We start from the raw sequence: 18,295 nt of genomic DNA on the forward strand, positions 1-18,295 counted from the left end.
CGCATCGAATATGGTTATTGCCTATCATTTATGTATAAAGCTTTTATTGTCGCTTAGTCGCGTTTGCCTTTCAAGCGTCGATATATATATTTAATGAAAAAAATCGTGTCTTTTAAAAATTAGGTTAAGTGCGTATACTTAATGTACCTAAAAATTAAATGTAAGGTGCATAGCATAATGCAGGATAGTTAGGTTGCCGATAGATCACGCAATTCATTTCTAACCGCATTCCCGGTGACACTTGCCTGAATTAATGTCAATTGTTAGTTTGAAATATTGTAATTATTAGAAATATGTAAAAAAATTTATATTTTTAAAAAGCCTTATTAATAAATCCTTGTAACAGTACGTACGTATTCTTGACTTTTTTTTTCTATAAGCGATTTCAGCTAATAGCCGTTGGTTTTTTGTAGACGTCCTTAAATTCATCAAAACTAACAACTCTATAAAAAAATTAGCACCAAAATTTTATTAGCTTTTGAAGCTGTGTTTTCGCTTCTAATCGAGCTGAAATATTTGGTAAGTTCCCTCAAAAAATGCAAAATGGATTTCTAAAGAGTTTTACTTATAAGGCTGTCTTTTTTTTTGAAAAAAAACCACTTTTTTTTTTGAAAGAAAAAAAAAACAGTAAATTGTAGCAGATTTTAAATCAATCGAGTTCAAAAAGTTCGCGAATACTTGCTACCTTTTTTGAATCGCAAAACTACGCGAAAGATAAAGTTGTACTCTCGAAGGAAGATAAGCGTTAACGTAAACAGAAGAATAGATAAAGCGTTTAAATTTATTTCAAGCCATTGTATAGTTAAAAAAGTACTAAATCTCTGCAGTTATAACTTGGAATACAAACGTTGGTAATTTAAAGTTTCATCGTTTTTATAATCGATTTAATTTTCCGAAACAAATTTTTGACGTTTGTGTTTATTTAATGGGGCAATATAATATGTATAACCAATCAGTAATAGTACAGGATCCCTGGTACTCTTTTCATCATTCGGTGAAGTGGGTAGACGAGCTCATAGCCCACCTGGTGTTAAGTGGTTACTGGAGCCCATAGACATCTACAACGTAAATGCGTTATCCATCTTGAGGTAAAAGTTCTAAGGTCTCAAGTATAGTTACATCAAGGTCTCAAGTATAGGTCGTGATATTGGAGGGGCAGATATGATGCGTCACATGATGTCTTATCATCTAGACATTTACAACGTAAATGCGCCACCCACCTTGAGATATAAGTTCTAAACTCTCAGTATAGTTACAACGGCTGCCCCACCCTTCAAACCGAAATGCATTACTGCTTCACGGCAGAAATAGGCATGGTACAAATTGTTCAGAATACTGTTTCATACAAATTATTCAGAATACTGACCTTATGGTGCCTCATGTAAGTTTTGGCTCCGTCCAGAAGCCTCTCGAACTCGAGACGGTTCGCGTTCCTATTAGTGATGACATTCCCGACTTGTCCGACAATAGTTGCGAATATAAACACCCCAATTAGATAGCTTACTATTGTGAACACGTACCTGTCGAATTTAAAATTATTAATTAATCGATCGCTAAAATATTGTCGCACGCGAGCACTGGTGAGCACACTTTTAATAAAAATACACGATTGTAATCTAAAATGGCATTGAGTAAAGACATGGTGATCGTCAGAAGAATCATTCGCGGTTGTGATGCATAGAACATACGATATAGAACTGTATGATAAATAGAATATTGGTATAATTAAAATAAGTGGAGCGAAATAGCTAGGATGTGTATATAAAATGAATAATTGTTGGGTATTAATAAAAACAACAGATAAATTGTATCTATCAGGGAAAAGACAAAGATGAACTAAATTCAAATGGTTGATAGTATCTTAATGATTATCAGACAATAAAAGTGAGAGACTAGAGGAAAAAATATCCAAAGGGAACATAGAAAATGAGGCACCATATTGAAGAAGACAAGTGATTGGTGACGACAATGAAACAAGATTTATATGAATCACAGACACAATTAAAAACACGTAATTTTCCTTAATCACGAAAATTGTTGTCGATAAAATAAATTTGCGTCACAGAAGCAGTTGGCAAAATATTCCAATTTCGACGAATAATAATAAGCTTGTCGGTCGTGTCAGCGAAAACTGCAATTTACTTGAAATGTCGGAAATATTTTAATGATAATTAAAAATGCGAGGCTAAACCGTAAAAGTCGATTTTAATTATGTCTACGACAAAGGAAAACCGAGGAAGATATTGTCAGCTATAGAAATTTGGTCAAGGAAAGCCAAAAGTCTAGAGCTGCATGACTATAAACCGTGTGCCAATTTAATGAGAAAAAAATATATATATGAAAAAGAATGTGTCTATAGAAAAAAAAATTAAGTGCAAAGTTTTCGAACAGTACAAGTGTTGCAAAATACCTTAAAAAAAGTGACGTGAAAAACGTGAAGAGGCTCTAAAGTGGCGGTTAAAACTGAAGGCTGTTCGAAAACTTTCTAGAATTTTTCGTATTAAGTTTTTTTTTTTCGAAAAAAGAAAAATAATATAACTCAATAGTTACAAAAATGATTAATTTAAGCTGATCGTCGTTTTGTTGCGTGGAACAATGAAAAAAAAAACCGTTTTTATATTTCGAATTAATGTGGCATTAAGGAAATTTTCCAATTTTTACTCTTAAATTTGCGGGCGTCAATTGTTCAATCATTTTACGTCATACCGCAAATAAGCGCGAAAAACTACTAATGTCAAATTAATGTCAAATGTCATAAAGAATTAATGCCAAATGTCATTCAAATCAGATTATTCTAGAAAGTTTTATGAATTAAACAGTCATTATTCCACGCTCCGATGTAAATGAAAAGACGATCAGTGCGAAAGTCTGTCTGTGTAACACCCAAGTTCGTCGGAGGGACACGAACAGCCTCCAAATTTCTGCCGCCACCATTTTTTTTTTTAATATCTTTTTTTATCACGTTCTGCACACGGCTGTTTTCTTCCAACATAGTGTTTTGATTGATTTATTCATAAAAATACAAATAAGATTATAAATTATTATCAAAATATGCTTACAAAAAAGTTATAATGTTTCAAATTCAAGCTGTGGTGTCGCAAGTCGTGACAGTTTGGGAAGCGCTTTTTCATTTTAAAAATCAATTGTTTGTAAGTACAATTTCTTATGTATTTTGTAATTTGTATTAATAAAAGGTCTATAAAATTATATTCTTTAAAGTAGTTTCTACCCAAAGTGCTCGATATGAGTGCATAAATAAATCACATATGAACACGTGTTCGAAGAAACAGCTTACCTCGGAAAAGAGCATTGCAAATGAAAAACATATTGTTTAAGGCAACGAGTTTGGTCAGATCATGTACGCAGGTTTATTTTATACAGTTTTTTTTCACATTTTTTCCCCTACCTATTCGCTCGTGGCCTAAGGGGCTATTCCAGTTATCGCCGGGCGGGTAAGGGAGCCCACGGGCTTAACCTGAGAGAATTTGCTAACACTAGCCCCTAGCAAGAGCAGTGCTTTGTAGAATCTATAGATCTCACGGATCGTTTGGAGCCTCTGGGTCTGCGGAGGGACTTCGGTTCCCTCTGTATTCTGTACCGCATGTTCCATGGGGAGTGCTCTGAGGAATTGTTCGAGATGATACCGGCATCTCGTTTTTACCATCGCACCGCCCGCCACCGGAGTAGAGTTCATCCATACTACCTGGAGCCACTGCGGTCATCCACAGTGCGTTTCCAGAGATCTTTTTTGCCACGTACCATCCGGCTATGGAATGAGCTCCCCTCCACGGTGTTTCCCGAGCGCTATGACATGTCCTTCTTCAAACGAGGCTTGTGGAGAGTATTAAGCGGTAGGCAGCGGCTTGGCTCTGCCCCTGGCATTGCTGAAGTCCATGGGCGACGGTAACCACTCACCATCAGGTGGGCCGTATGCTCGTCTGCCTACAAGGGCAATAAAAAAAAAAAAAAAAAAAGAATCTACCACGGGATATCCACACAATGGAATATATTCCGTTTGAGTTATGAAATATATAATCATTTGGTGATTTCATATTGTGTTTAACGGTATATATATATTTATTGTATGTATGTATTTTCTATAGTAATGTGTTGTTAATAGTACACCGCAATATACCTACTGTATCTTTATCTGTCCAGAATTTCGGGTAATTAAACGGTTGTCTGGAAGAGATCGCTTTTAGCGATAAGACCGCCTATTGTACAAACGTATCGGCTTGTTGGCTGTTTTCTGATAGCCCAAGAGCCCGCGACAGCCAGACCTTCGTTATTTTATAAAAGCTGAAAGTTTCTCTGTGTATGTCTCCAACACAGGTAAGAACGACCCGCGATTATAGAGTTTCGATTGTGGTTACTTGGGCAGGTAACAGGCAGTAAAGGTATATAAAATAGTACCTTAAATTCGTTAAAGTATAAAGGTTTCTTTTTTTAATATTTACTCCAGAATATCTTTAGAAATCACGATATCCGTTGCCGGACACTTTTTCCAGTTGTTACCCCCTGCCAGACACCCCTAAACTTTAATAAATTTTAATTATACTTTCGTTATACTATAAAAGCTAAATTTCATATATGTTACTTAGGGACTTATAAAAATATGTTACCCCAATAGCCGGACAGTTTTAATGGTTCTTACATCTTGCCAGACACATTGAAAGCCCGCTGTAGGTGCGAGCGCGAGGTAGCAACTGTTCAAGCGGGTGTGAGCGAGATAGAGTGCTTAGTCTATTGTGATCTTTTAAGATATCCAATAAAAAAATTATTTTATTACGTTCATAGCAATATTATAGAAAATAAAAAATGTTATTTTAATATTATAAAGTACAAACAAAATATTACATGTCAAAGAAAAATATTTAATCGTTCTTATAATTTTCCTCATTGTCGTCGATATTGAACTGACAGTCGAGTCGGCCTGAGGGGCCTACGAGGGGGGGCATAGCTACTACCGTATCGAATTTGAGAGTACGAGCTAAGCGGTAGTAAGACCTTTGAGAGGGCGCGAGTCCTTCTAAGAAATCAAACCATCTGGCATCTCGGACTTCGGCGATGCGAGACTTTACGTCGCGTTGTAGGGCACGCATTCAGGTACGATTTTCCACTGTAGGATACCTATCGTAGGCGCGGATCGAAGCGTTCTTAGCTCTAAGGAGTTCCCTAATATCGTCGGGCAATTTGAAGCGGTGAAGGAAGTCCTCCGCCACAACTTGCTTCGATGACCTATCTAATGTCGAGGTGATGTGTGACGTTACGATGTCTATGGCTTCAGCGGTATCCTGAGGAGACGGGGTAGAGTCCGGGCTAAACGGGAGCGATGGTGGATCAGATTCAGCCAGGCTAATGCCCAGCGTGTGCCAATCCACCACAGTCCTCGAGACGGGAACGGAATCGAGAGCGTGACCGAGCTTCATAATGACGGGGCGGTGGTCTGAATCTAACTCTAAAACTACTTCGATCGAGTGTAAGCGCAGAGTTACGTTTTTTAATAATGCTATGTCGAGTATATCCGGGCGATGCGCGATATTTAGGGGGTAGTGAGTCGGGGTTAGCGGAGCGATGATATCGAAGGCGAGATCATCGACTAACGCGTCGAGCCGCCTGCCATTAGGGGTTGTAGTGTGTGAGTTCCACCTGATGTGTTTACAATTTAGGTCGCCCGCCAGAATGACAGAGCTTCCCATGCCGAGTAGCGCCTCGATATCACTGCTTAGAACGGATAAATCCTATAAACGACAGCTGATGTGCAGTAAAAGATCACAATAGACTAAGCACTCTATCTCGCTCACACCCGCTTGAACAGTTGCTACCTCGCGCTCGCACCTACAGCGGGCTTTCAATGTGTCTGGCAAGATGTAAGAACCATTAAAACTGTCCGGCTATTGGGGTAACATATTTTTATAAGTCCCTAAGTAACATATATAAAATTTAGCTTTTATAGTATAACGAAAGTATAATTAAAATTTATTAAAGTTTAGGGGTGTCTGGCAGGGGGTAACAACTGGAAAAAGTGTCCGGCAACGGATATCGTGATTTCTAAAGATATTCTGGAGTAAATATTAAAAAAAGAGACCTTTATACTTTAACGAATTTAAGGTACTATTTTATATACCTTTACTGCCTGTTACCTGCCCAAGTAACCACAATCGAAACTCTATAATCGCGGGTCGTTCTTACCTGTGTTGGAGAGATACACAGAGAAACTTTCAGCTTTTATAAAATAACGAAGGTCTGGCTGTCGCGGGCTCTTGCTCTATGATGTTAATTGTGTTTTGGTGTGCACTAAAGTATGTTCTCTCTCTCTCTCTCTCTTTCTCTCTCTCTCTCTCTCTTTCTCTCTCTCTCTATATATATATATATATTTTCTTTATAAAGTGAACGAGTTATTTTATTTACGTGGTTTTTGTTTAATTGTTAATAGTTAATAGTGCAGGTAATATATTCTCCAGGAGTACATAAAATGTGTATAATTGTAATATTTCACTAAAGTTTAAATTGTGATATCACAACAATATGTTAACAAGTATCTATTCCTAATTCGATATAAAATGAGTTCACCGTCCAATATATTTTTTTAAAAACAATATAGAAACCGAACCTAATACGAAATTCAAATTGTGGTTGAAGTAAATCCGAGCCGGCTCCAGCGTTCGGTGATTGAATTCGAAATTAGAAGTCAAGGGTTGTCTATGGAAATTAAAGTTGCCAGTTACATTGACGTCTGCGGTTTTCAAGGAGAAATGGAAATACAGCTACAAATCTCTTTTATTTAATTGTTTTTTCAGAATTGGACAAATTTTATTAGTGGTCTCATTCGCACATCGACATGTGCATTGATAATGACAGGGCTCATAGATTAGCTATCGCTTAGCGTAGTTATTTTGTAGAAACATATACGATATGGCAGGAGACCAGAATGCCAAGACAACTGCTCTATGGCAAACCAGAAGGCTGCAGAAGCAAGAAGGAGAAAGTCTTGAACAGAGCAGTCTGGAGAGACATACTGGACCAGGCTAAGGCCCACCCTGGGCTGTAAGGCCTAAGATGATGATGATATACGATAGCTATGTTGTGTGTTTCCGGTCCTCATATCATAGAAGAAACATATCTTGTATATGTTATATACATATATATAAGGAATAAATTCCTCATAAGGAATGGCGAAGTCTGGTGAAGCACACCATCACCCGATATGACGACCACGAACACTCTGCTAAGAGTGCATACGACTAAGAAGAATGTTATATATGCCGTATATGCCCTCGAACTAACAATCTGTGGGGCATAAAAGTACTGGAGTGGAGATCTCATACTGGGCGTCGTAGCGTAAGACAACCAATGAGGTGGATCGAAGACCCGGATAAAATAGCGGGTAAGGACTTGATGTGAACGGCCAGAGACCGACAAGAACAGACCGGCATTTGAAAAGACCTACACTCAGCATTGGGTGCACACGGGTTGAAGAAGGAATATGTTGAACGTATCAAATTTTTTTGCGGTAGAATTTGTTTTATATCAGGTAATATATAATAACACAGCACACCAAAAGTACCCTCCGCTCCATTAATATTAATTTTTGTTATAAAAACCGACAAAAGGTTTGAGAAGCGTACAAAATTATAACAAAACTCGTTGTTGTTATTTTTTCCACGTTGTCTTGATAAAAGAGTTTTCATGTAACGTATGAATACCGCCATTATTATGACGAGAAAAAAATGTTCCGGTTGAAAAACTCGCAGAGTCGCATATGGCACATAATTCATTTTAGTTTGACGATTGTGATGTGAAAACAAATTTCAGGTTTTACCGCTAAAATACAGTTACGCTTTTCATCACGGAAGACTAGAAAATTACAAGAATAAGGCTTGTGAAACATTTTGAATTGCTTACATCTATTCTCAGACGGGTTATTCTAAGTTTCACTATAAAACTCGAACTTGAAAGAACCTACAAAAATTGCGTACGACCGAAGCAAACAACTTGATAATATTTTCCGTAAAGAAACTCAACTACAATATTATAACGGTGAAACAAATAACTTTGTGATCGTTCGTTCTTACCGAAAATACTATTAATAATAAACTTTGTTTCTTCCCTATTACCGCTCTCGGGACATGGTAATATTATTACCGTTTTAGAAATACGCGAATAAAGATAATTGAAATGTGTTCTTAAGCAACACATAACGCAGGGGTCACCAATGACTTTTTTTTACACATCAATAAGAAAAATGACACTTTTTATTGCGGACTGAAGTTTGGATTAAAAAAAAAATTATTGCCCTTATAGGCAGACGAGCATACGGCCCACCTGATAGGGAGTGGTTACCGTCGCCCATGGACTCCAGCAGTGCCAGGGGCAGAGCCAAGCCGCTGTCTACCGACTAGCCTACCTAAAGAGATGCAAGCTATTGATATTACACCTTGGAAATATATAGGTACATCAGTAAGTCGAGAACGAAATTTAATGTTAATAAAGATCATCTTCGAAAATTCTGCTTCGCAATTAATATATATGTTTACCCAAACACAAAGTAAGAAGTTACAAAGCTTATTTTTGTAGTTATGCATAATTTATACACAATACATAAACTTTATTCAGAACTTTTTACTGAAAACTTCCGTGTTATGTAGTACAAGTTGCTGTGTTTTCGCGGTCCGCACTAAATGGGTTGGCAGATACGGACCGCGGACCACCATTTGGCGATTCCTGACATAACGGAATGCGAATAATAACATAATATAAGCTTCATAGCTTAAGGTTCTATGGATTACGATACGACTTCACACTTAGCTTTCGACTCTACCACCAAAAAATTTTTTTTTTTCGAAAATTTCTGTTTTTCCGGTCAACAACTGATAAGCTAGGAAAGCCTTGAAAGGTTGTAGAATACCAAAAAGAAATGCTCGTGATAGTCAATGACGTAATTGAAATTAAAAAGGGGTGCGCGAAAGAGATACCGAGATACTCCCACTGACTTTGACCTATGTATGACTCAAGCTCGGGACAAATAATAAGTCGGTTTCTTGAAGTGATATATATTTTTACTTCGACATTAATAATTAGCTAAAATAATTGAAAATTTATAAAAAAGGCGCCAAAGTCGTAAGTGAGTGAAAAAAGGACAGATAATATGAAAAATGCACAGATAAATTATAAAAAATGAGTTTATGCGTTTCGTTTCACGCTATGAAGATCTTGAACAATGACCTTCCTTATATACCCATCGATAAAAATAAATTTGAAATGCGTTTCATCACCGATTTCGATACTGTTTTCCCAAAATCATGTTGGTGGAATTTTGTCTTCGATGATGATCGATTGACGAGAGAGCTGAATAATTAATTATTTTAAAATTAAATATATTCCGGTCACGAATTATGTTAAAGAGCAAATTAGATATTTATCGTAGTTTCAAAATGACAGTTCACAGTTTTTCATAAATACTGCATTTCCGAAATAAATTTATTTACCAATAAATTAGTAAAATTCGACAAATACTAATGTCGCGCTTTTTAAACAAGGTCACTTCGATTTGACGCTAGTGTTATTTAGTAGTAGGTTTGGTTTCAATTTAAAATTATAATTACGGAAATGAAATAGCGCTACCATTACAAACAAGAATATGCTTAAGACATCTAAAGTCAATTAATACAATACTGTGCTTGTATAGTATATTTAGTATAAGTAGTCATTGATATCACAAATTTTTCTTTTGGCCTACCTATTTCCCAGTAGCCTCGATGGGCTGTTCTGACTTTGGCTTTGACTTCGTTGTTGGACGAGCTTACGGGGTTATTCACCGTGAAGGAATTTGAATACCTGCCCTAGCAAGAGCAGTGCTTTGCTGAATCTTCCACAGGATCATAATGGCGACCCACAGAGAAGATACGGCTAAATGAGGTCTAAATAGGCTTTTTATGAATCCCACGTAAAAAGTAATTTTGAAAGAATGTTCTGGATGTCCATTAATCGTTATCCGGGAGACTTAAGGAGTATAAATCTTGTAGAAAGACGTAAAAGCGCCCTATTCGAGCCCCGATCCATCATTACGAAAAGAGGGATGGGATGCTGAGAAATTTGTGGGGAGACGCTGTAGATGGTTGATGATTGCTTTTTATTTTTAAACGACTACAAAAAAGGAGAAAGCTGTCAATTGGACTAGAATTTAATTGACTTCAACTACATAGACGATATTCTTAATTTACTTCGTATTTCGGATGGTCAGTTTTTTTAAATTTTGTATTATCCTAGATACATTTTTGTTTCTGACATCGTATATTCGAATTTATATCATCAGTCTGTGTGTTTACCATGAAGGCTTTCATTTAAGGGGGCACCAAATTTCAAATTCAGTGGAGTCCATTACAATCCATCTCCCGAATTTGCATAATTAGGACCCCGTCTGATTTGTATAATAAAATCTGAGGCACACCTTTGATAAAAACTTTACTGGTACTCCAAAAACGTTGATTACATCAGCCTTCATATAAATTTAGTCAAATCTAAATAATAGAGATGTATAATGGCACGTGATATTTCTAGAAAAAGAAAAATATTAAATTTTGATTTATTGACTTATAATTTATTTTGTTATTTTTATGTTATCGTTGGTAAATTATGCTGTTATTGTGGTAACAATTAATCGTTCTGTATTCAACTAAATCGTAGTTTTAATTAAGAGTAAGGTAACACCGAATGAAGTTGTGTTTATAATGGCGGGCATTCCATTCTCTTGTTGACAGCGGTCGCACGCGGTGGTCATCCACAAACCCATTAGTTCTAAATCGCTAATTAGTCTTGTAATCCCTGATTGTTTAAGTGATTTATCCGTCTGTATAATTAAAATAATGAAGAGTCAACATTACAGTTTACATATTTCAACGTTTTCTGCATTACATCGCCTACCATGGATTCCTATGGTGATGAGTTTACGAACCGTCCACCAATGTAACAACAACAACAAAAAAAACTTCGAAAAAATGTGTTATATACGCTGTCACGACGAGTTCCGTGAAATATTCCGAAAATTAATAAAAGTATTATTGAACATTGCCATAATGTACTTAATGTACAGATTCGTTCTAATATGTCTTACTCTTTCACGCATGTATCTATGTCATCAAAACGAGGCTACGTATATAATGTACAAAAGTAAATAGAGTTATTTTCCCTGTGTAGTCCCAAGGCACCTTAAGTTTTCCTTGTAACTTTAATAACGTGATGCAGTCAAGCGAAACGCAAACAAACTTATATCGATACGAAATTACATTTTTGTGAGGAAAATTCCTTAAATAACAATCAAGATTCAGAGGTTGTTGTAAGGGAAAGTAAATGAAAATAGAAACGGAAATAATTGGTTGAATTAACCCAACGAGAAAACAATATTATTTATTTTGTATTCAAAAAGCCATTTGTGTTATTGTGAATCTGCAAATTCAAGCTTATGCTTTTTGGTGTCTTGTACAGATAATCTTGAGCATTAATGGGCAATTGCATGTCTAGTTTGATGCCATAGATTGCTGAATGAGCTCACGATCCACTCGGTGTTATTTGGTTACCGAAACCCAGAGACATCTTGTTACATTACGTAAAAGTCTCAATGGTATTGTATTAAAACTTTACGGACGGATCCGTAATACCTAGGTAGGCTAGGCCTTTAAGCATTCCAAGAACCGGTCGCCGTTCTCATTCGACGTGCAACTTAATCCATAGACACAGCCCACTGAGTTTCTCGCCGACGTTTCTCAGTGGGTCGCGTTTCCGATCTGGTGGTAGATTCAGCGAAGTAAGCACTACTAAGGCTAATATTAGCAAAATCTTTAAGGTTAAGAGCTCCGTGAGTTCACCTACCAATCGGGGCAAAGTTGGAATAACCCCTTAAGCTACGAACGATTAAGTAGGAAAAAACCCCCATAATAATAGACTTTACTACCATAAGAAACTTCTGACCTAAGCTAACTTATAAATCGTCAGATCGAAGCCTGGGAAATGAAGCCGTAAATAACACGCCCTGGTCAAACAAAGGCTGATCTTGCCCTTTCCTGATTTACGGCTTCCCAGGGCACCGCTTAGGAAGCCCATAAAAACACGGTTTTTTTTGGGTAGGACAGAGAAATGTATCTAATTACTTTAATATCCTGTTGATAATACAGTGCATAGTTAAAAAAGTATCGATACAAGAACCAATGGTTCGTCCAATGTTTGAAGAACCAACGGTTCGTCCAATGTTTCATTGAATGTTTGAGGAACTGATGGCTCGTCAAATAATACAGTGCATAGTTAAAAAAGTATCGATACAAGAACCAATGGTTCATCGAATGTTTGAAGAAGAAACGGTTCGTAAAATGTTTGAAGAATTAATGTTTCGTCGAATGTTTGAAGAACTGATGGCTCGTCAAATAATACAGTGCATAGTTAAAAAAGTATCGATACCAGAACCAATGGTTCGTCGAATGTTTGAAAAACCAACCGCTCGTCCAATGATTGAAGAACTAATGTTTCGTCAAATGTTTGAGGAACTGATGGCTCGTCAAATAATACAGTGCATAGTTAAAAAAGTATCGATACATAACCAATGGTTCGTCCAATGTTTGAGGAACCAACGGTTCGTCCAATGTTTGTTGAACTAATGTTTCATCGAATGTTTGACGAGCTGATGGCTCGTCAAATGTTTGCAGTGTACGTAGATGATCTGACCAAACGCATAGAGAACGTACCCTCTGTTGGACCTGAACTGCAGTAAACGGGACTTCAGTCCGCGGCGCGGCAGAAATTTGGGGCCTCCTTGCGTGCTATCATTACACCAAAGCTAGTTAGTTTTGTTCTTAATGAATTAGTACTCAGCATATATCTATGCATATGAACAACAAAGGTTGAATTAAAAAAAAAAATGTAAGCAATGTTTTTCTGTCATACGAGAAAAAAAAAAATTTGATTTTGGAACACATACAGGCTCCCAAATTATTATTATTGAGAATACAACTCCTTTGTCTTATTTTGACTTTTCTCTTAAGCCTAATTCGAATCATTTGAATAAAGTGGAGCTTGTGAATTTATGAGCGAAATTTCATTTCGTGTTATTTCATTATTCACGAAAGAAAGCTTGGTTTAAATATCTAAGGAAGAAAGTTTTATGAGTTAATCGAATTAAAATGTGATTAATTTCTAACGGAAAAAGTTTGATACTTTAGAAGGGATTCTGCCACAGTGCTTTTTCAATTTTTTTTGACATCGTATACATTTACACATAACCACAGAGAATACTAATTTTTTTTAATAACTATACCATCTGTGCCACTCTTCAAATTGGATCAAATAGCTGCTACGTGACTGAAAAAGATAGCGTAGAGGTACCTAACTTTTCCGCTTCATACTATGTTCCGCCGTTGGCAAATTTACATATAAAAATTCACATTTACATATTCATCGTGATCATTGTAATAATTACAGGAATTTTTCGAAGCAGTGTAAGTATATTGTTATCCACTTATTGTTATTACTGGTGGTAAGACCTCTTGTGAGTACGCGCGGGTGGGTACCACCACCCTGCCTATTTCTGCCGTGAAGCAGTAATGCGTTTCGGTTTGAAGGGTGGGGCAGCCGTTGTAACTATACTGAGACCTTAGAACTTATGTCTCAAGGTGGGTGGCGCATTTACGTTGTGGATGTCAATGGGCTCCAGTAACCACTTAACACCAGGTGGGCTGTGAGCTCGTCCACCCATCTAAGCAATAAAAAAAAAGCACCCAAGTGAAACGAACAAACAATATTCGATTATTTCTAAGTTTTTGTTTAGTTCGCTAAAAAAAACTTTTTTTATAGTTTTTACTCAACGTTTTCATTGATTCATAAATTTAATTGCATTAGTTACGGTTTGAAGTGTACATATACTGTTAGACTGTCAATCTAATTTCTTTTCTCTAATGTTACATACATACACCAGTCACTGGAAATAAATGAATCGAAAATGTATGAATATGAAGAGTAAAATTTTTTCTCGGGCTGTTAGAGCAAAGGGATATCGTGTTTGACGTTTCGTGAAATCGTTTCCCGCCTGTCAATGTGTACGACATGACAGTTCGATATACTTACATAGGATCTTTATCGATGTGTAAACAAATTAAAAAAAAAAGAAAGTTTATGAAATAAAATTTTCATCGACTTCAGGATTTCCGATTAACTTGAAAATATGCGAACGCAACAAGTTGCGATCACAAAAAAAATCATAACTTTGTTGTAACATCCTGACCGGTATCAATATAACAAATAATATTAAATTCATTGCTAGTTTGATTTGCTATTTTAGCGAGTTTTATCAGATTTTAAACTAGATACTTAAAATATATATTTCATAATTTTTTCTATTCCCGTATCTCTTATCAGAGTGAATTACTATACGATTAAAATATCCGCATTAATTTAATTAACATGAGACACAGCTGATAACCTTTTCCATATAGGCAATTTAACGTAGCAGACAAAAGCTTTAATGGCTTTATTGAAAGTTACACGTACAGGTGTACTCGTCCGGAATCGTCACGCGCATTCCAAAAAGCTTTCCTCCGTTGTATTCCCCGGGGAACACGTGCTTTCCATTACTCCCGAAAGCTCAGCTTGTAAGATTAAAAATAGCGTTTGTATTCACGATACGTTTTGTACATAGAATGTGTTGTTATGGTTAGAAGAAGACGCAATACTAGTTCCAAACCAGGATTCTACCCGGTCAAAATGAATCTATTGTTTTTAAGCATGGAAAGCTTATTGCTGCGTTGATGTCGAAGTCCCAATTTTGTTGGCAACAACAATTTTATTTCAAACCGCACAAAAATAGTCTAGAAAATATTGGTCTATTTAGTGTATATTGATACATCTCTGTCTATAGAGTACGACCTTTTCCAAACTGAATTACAGGATACCACGTATGCGGCTGAGAATAGACAAGTTTGAAAACACCACGAGAAATTAATCCGTGAAAAGATCTACATTGTTAACGAAAATTGTACGAGGAATGTTTCAAGTCGTCAGATTGAAATTGTCCCCTAAGGTAGACTGTTAGAGAATGCCCATGGCATTAAGTCCGCCTTTATACTTTATAGTATAAGAAGTTATAAATAAATAAATAAATAAATAAATAAAATTGATTTGATAATTTCCACGCGTTTCATGAACCATTGACAAATTTTTTTTTTTTTTTGTTTTGGCCTCAGATTCCCATGGCCAGAGCATAAAAAATATTACATTTTTAATTCAATTTCTTATAAAAGCGTTTTTTTGCTGTTTTTAAACTAACTACTTATGTTTACTTATATAATGATAGTATATACGTACATAAATTATAGGTAGGACATTTTTTCGAAACTGATTTAGCAATTATTGAATTTTTCATTGCCCTTGTAGGCAGACGTGCATACAGCCAAATTGATGGCGAGTGGATACAGAGCCAAGCTATCTGCCGTTAAGTACTCTTCACACAAATTTATTATTTTCCATTTTTAAGCCGGAAACGGGCGTAAGACGTGAGTTTTAATTATCTGGCTTCAGTGATTAGGGGGACCGGCTTAACGAGAACACTTTTCTTAGTTTAATTACGTCAGGCAATAATTTTGGTTAAGTGATCGTTTGCGGAGGGGGTCGCGGAAGATTTAGTGATATTCTACAGGGGTACTAACATTATTTTATCCATTTGGGTACCGTCTGGCCCGTAATTAAGGGTAGAGAATAAAATGGATTTTTTTTGAGATGGACCGTCCAAATAATAAATAGCAGCTCTAAATGGTTCCATCAATGAGTGCACAAGAAGGGCCAAGATACGCGAGGAAAGGCGGCATCTTGTAAGCGCGCCACCATCCGAACTGTTGACCACGACTATTCTGCCAAGAGTGCAAGCGACTAAGAAGAATCATGTAATGTTAGTATATTTTTTTAATTTTTTTATTGCGTAGATGAGTAGACGGGCTCACAGCCTACCTGGTGTTAAGTGGTTACTGGAGCCCATAGATATCTACAACGTAAATGCGCCACCCACCTTGAGATATAGGTTCTAAGGTCTCAGTACCTATATGTAGTTACAACGGCTACCCCACCCTTCAAACCGAAACGCATTGCTGCTTCACGGCAGAAATAGGCGGGGCGGTGGACCTCACAAGAAGTCGTACCACCAGTAACCCCAGTAACCAGGGCAGCATTTCTCTCTGCGACTCCTATTTTAAGTGCTGTTGGTATAATATTTTTATGAGTCTTATACACAATTGCACTGGTGGTAGGACCTCTTGTGTGTCCGCACGGGTAGGTACCACCACCCTGCCTATTTTTGCTGCGAAGCAGTAATGCGTTTCGGTTTGAAGGATGGGGCAGCCGTTGTAACTATACCTTAGAACTTATATCTCAAGGTGGGTGGCGGCATTTACGTTGTAGATGTCTATGGGCTCCGGTAACCACTTAACACCAGGTGGGCTGTGAGCTCGTCCATCCGTCTAAGCAATAAAAAAAACCTATTTTTACGGCTTGGAACGTTTTGATAACATTACTGCTTTCGTGGTCACAGGTGATTGAAATGTTAATCGTCGGTATTCCAATATTTTGCAAACTACCGTCTTATGACGACTGATTCGATGGTGTGGAGCTATTGCCCCTTGTCTCTTGCGTCGAGGATCGTGGGTTCGATTCTCACATCAGGCCAACATTCGTGTGATGAATAGGTTTGTTTGCTCTTTGCCTGGGTTTTTATTACCTATATATGGATATATTTAAACGTATATAAGTATGTTTGTCAGTCTCTGGTACCCATAAGACAAGTAATCCTTATTTGGGGCCTAATTATGATTTATTTATTAATGTTTTTTTTTCTTTATATTACATGATAGTCTGCATAATAATAAGCCTCAATACGGTTTCTTCCTGCCTATATGTACCGCAAGTGGCTTAAAAGATGTTGCAACAACGTCATTGAGATTTCGATTTTTTAAACTATGTTATGAAAATTCTATTAAAATTAATATAAAAATTATATTAAACAATGAAAAATAACGTAAGAACATTTTCCGTACATAATAATTGTATAAGTAGGTATCGTGAGCCAACATTTTAATCTGTGACATTTGAGTTACTAAAGACTAATAAATTTAGACTCAAAATTCGATATTTATTACAAAATTTAAGCACTGTGGCAGTATCTATATCCCTGAATAGAATTATTTAAAAAATATGGTCTTGTGCATTGAAGAGTCACCTTTGTTATTACGTAATTATTTCTGGAGACTGAAAATTTTAAAAGATTTAATTAAATAAAATATAACATACATATAAATATAACATAGCTTTTCTATAATATGAATGTTAACACTCTGTAGAGTAACGGGAGTATTTTTACTACCACCAGTTTTTTTGCAGATACATATTTCTAAGCACTTCTCTATTAGGAAAATTGTTTTTTAGGTCGCAACATTCATGAATGCTAAGAAAATAAATAGTAACATAAACAAAAAAACATTCATGAAATATAGTTAAAATGATATTCTAATCGTTTATCTAGTCTAGATCGTTGATTCCTCATGAATAATTGGTGAAATCGATTCTTTGCATGAGCCTACAAATATTTATCGTGCACAGAGATGAGCAGAATTTTCAGAAAATAACATTAATTGTATTGCCTTACTTCCAGTTTTGGATTCGGAATAAACGCGATGCAAATTTATATGTGGGTAAAATTTATATTACCCGAATGGATTTATTTAAATATGTATATTATAAACAAACACACACACACACATATCTTATAATATTTACGCATATGCATAAAACTCTCTTCCTTTTTGTCGATTGGAAAGATTTACAAAAAACCTGTCAAAGAGAGTAGGTACTTACTCGGCATTGGTCTCCGGAGTCGGCAGGTCCCCTATGGTGGTCAGGGTTAGCGTGGACCAGTACAAAGAGCCGAGGTACTTTCTCGTTAGAGTTGCATAATCTCCCGGACGATAAGGATACACCCAATCACCCTGAAAGAACATATTTAAATTAACTAGAGGTCCCGCAGTAGTCGAAATTCGACTATAATTAATTGGAATTGTATAATGAGTTCGTACACTATTATGATTGTATTTTATACTTCTATAATCACAAATTTCGCCAAGGTTACACTATAAAAAAATATTAATAAAGACAAACAATATTTAATCTATTCTCAATTTGACCACAGACGTCAAGAACAAAAGTTTGACAATAAATAGTATGCATGCGTGTGTGCGTCAAATACATGGTATGTAGTGTGTGTAATATTTTC

General features: G+C 36.3%; 1 protein-coding gene across 3 annotated transcripts in view; it reads right to left on the reverse strand.

Annotated features, from left to right (window-relative positions):
- The window catches only part of LOC101740626 (uncharacterized), a 209,655-nt gene that overhangs the window by 20,571 nt on the left and 170,789 nt on the right, over positions 1–18,295 (reverse strand). For all 3 annotated transcript variants that reach the window (XM_038016229.2, XM_062673105.1, XM_062673106.1), the window contains exons 8-10: positions 17,881–18,011; positions 12,735–12,809; positions 1,367–1,520 (exon numbers count right to left, since the gene is read on the reverse strand). In XM_038016229.2, coding sequence (XP_037872157.1) covers positions 1,367–1,520; positions 12,735–12,809; positions 17,881–18,011 — 360 coding nt within the window. The remainder of the gene's footprint in view (positions 1–1,366; positions 1,521–12,734; positions 12,810–17,880; positions 18,012–18,295) is intronic.

Source organism: Bombyx mori, chromosome 16 (genome assembly GCF_030269925.1).
Source record: "Bombyx mori chromosome 16, ASM3026992v2".
Taxonomy (NCBI): domain Eukaryota; kingdom Metazoa; phylum Arthropoda; class Insecta; order Lepidoptera; family Bombycidae; genus Bombyx; species Bombyx mori.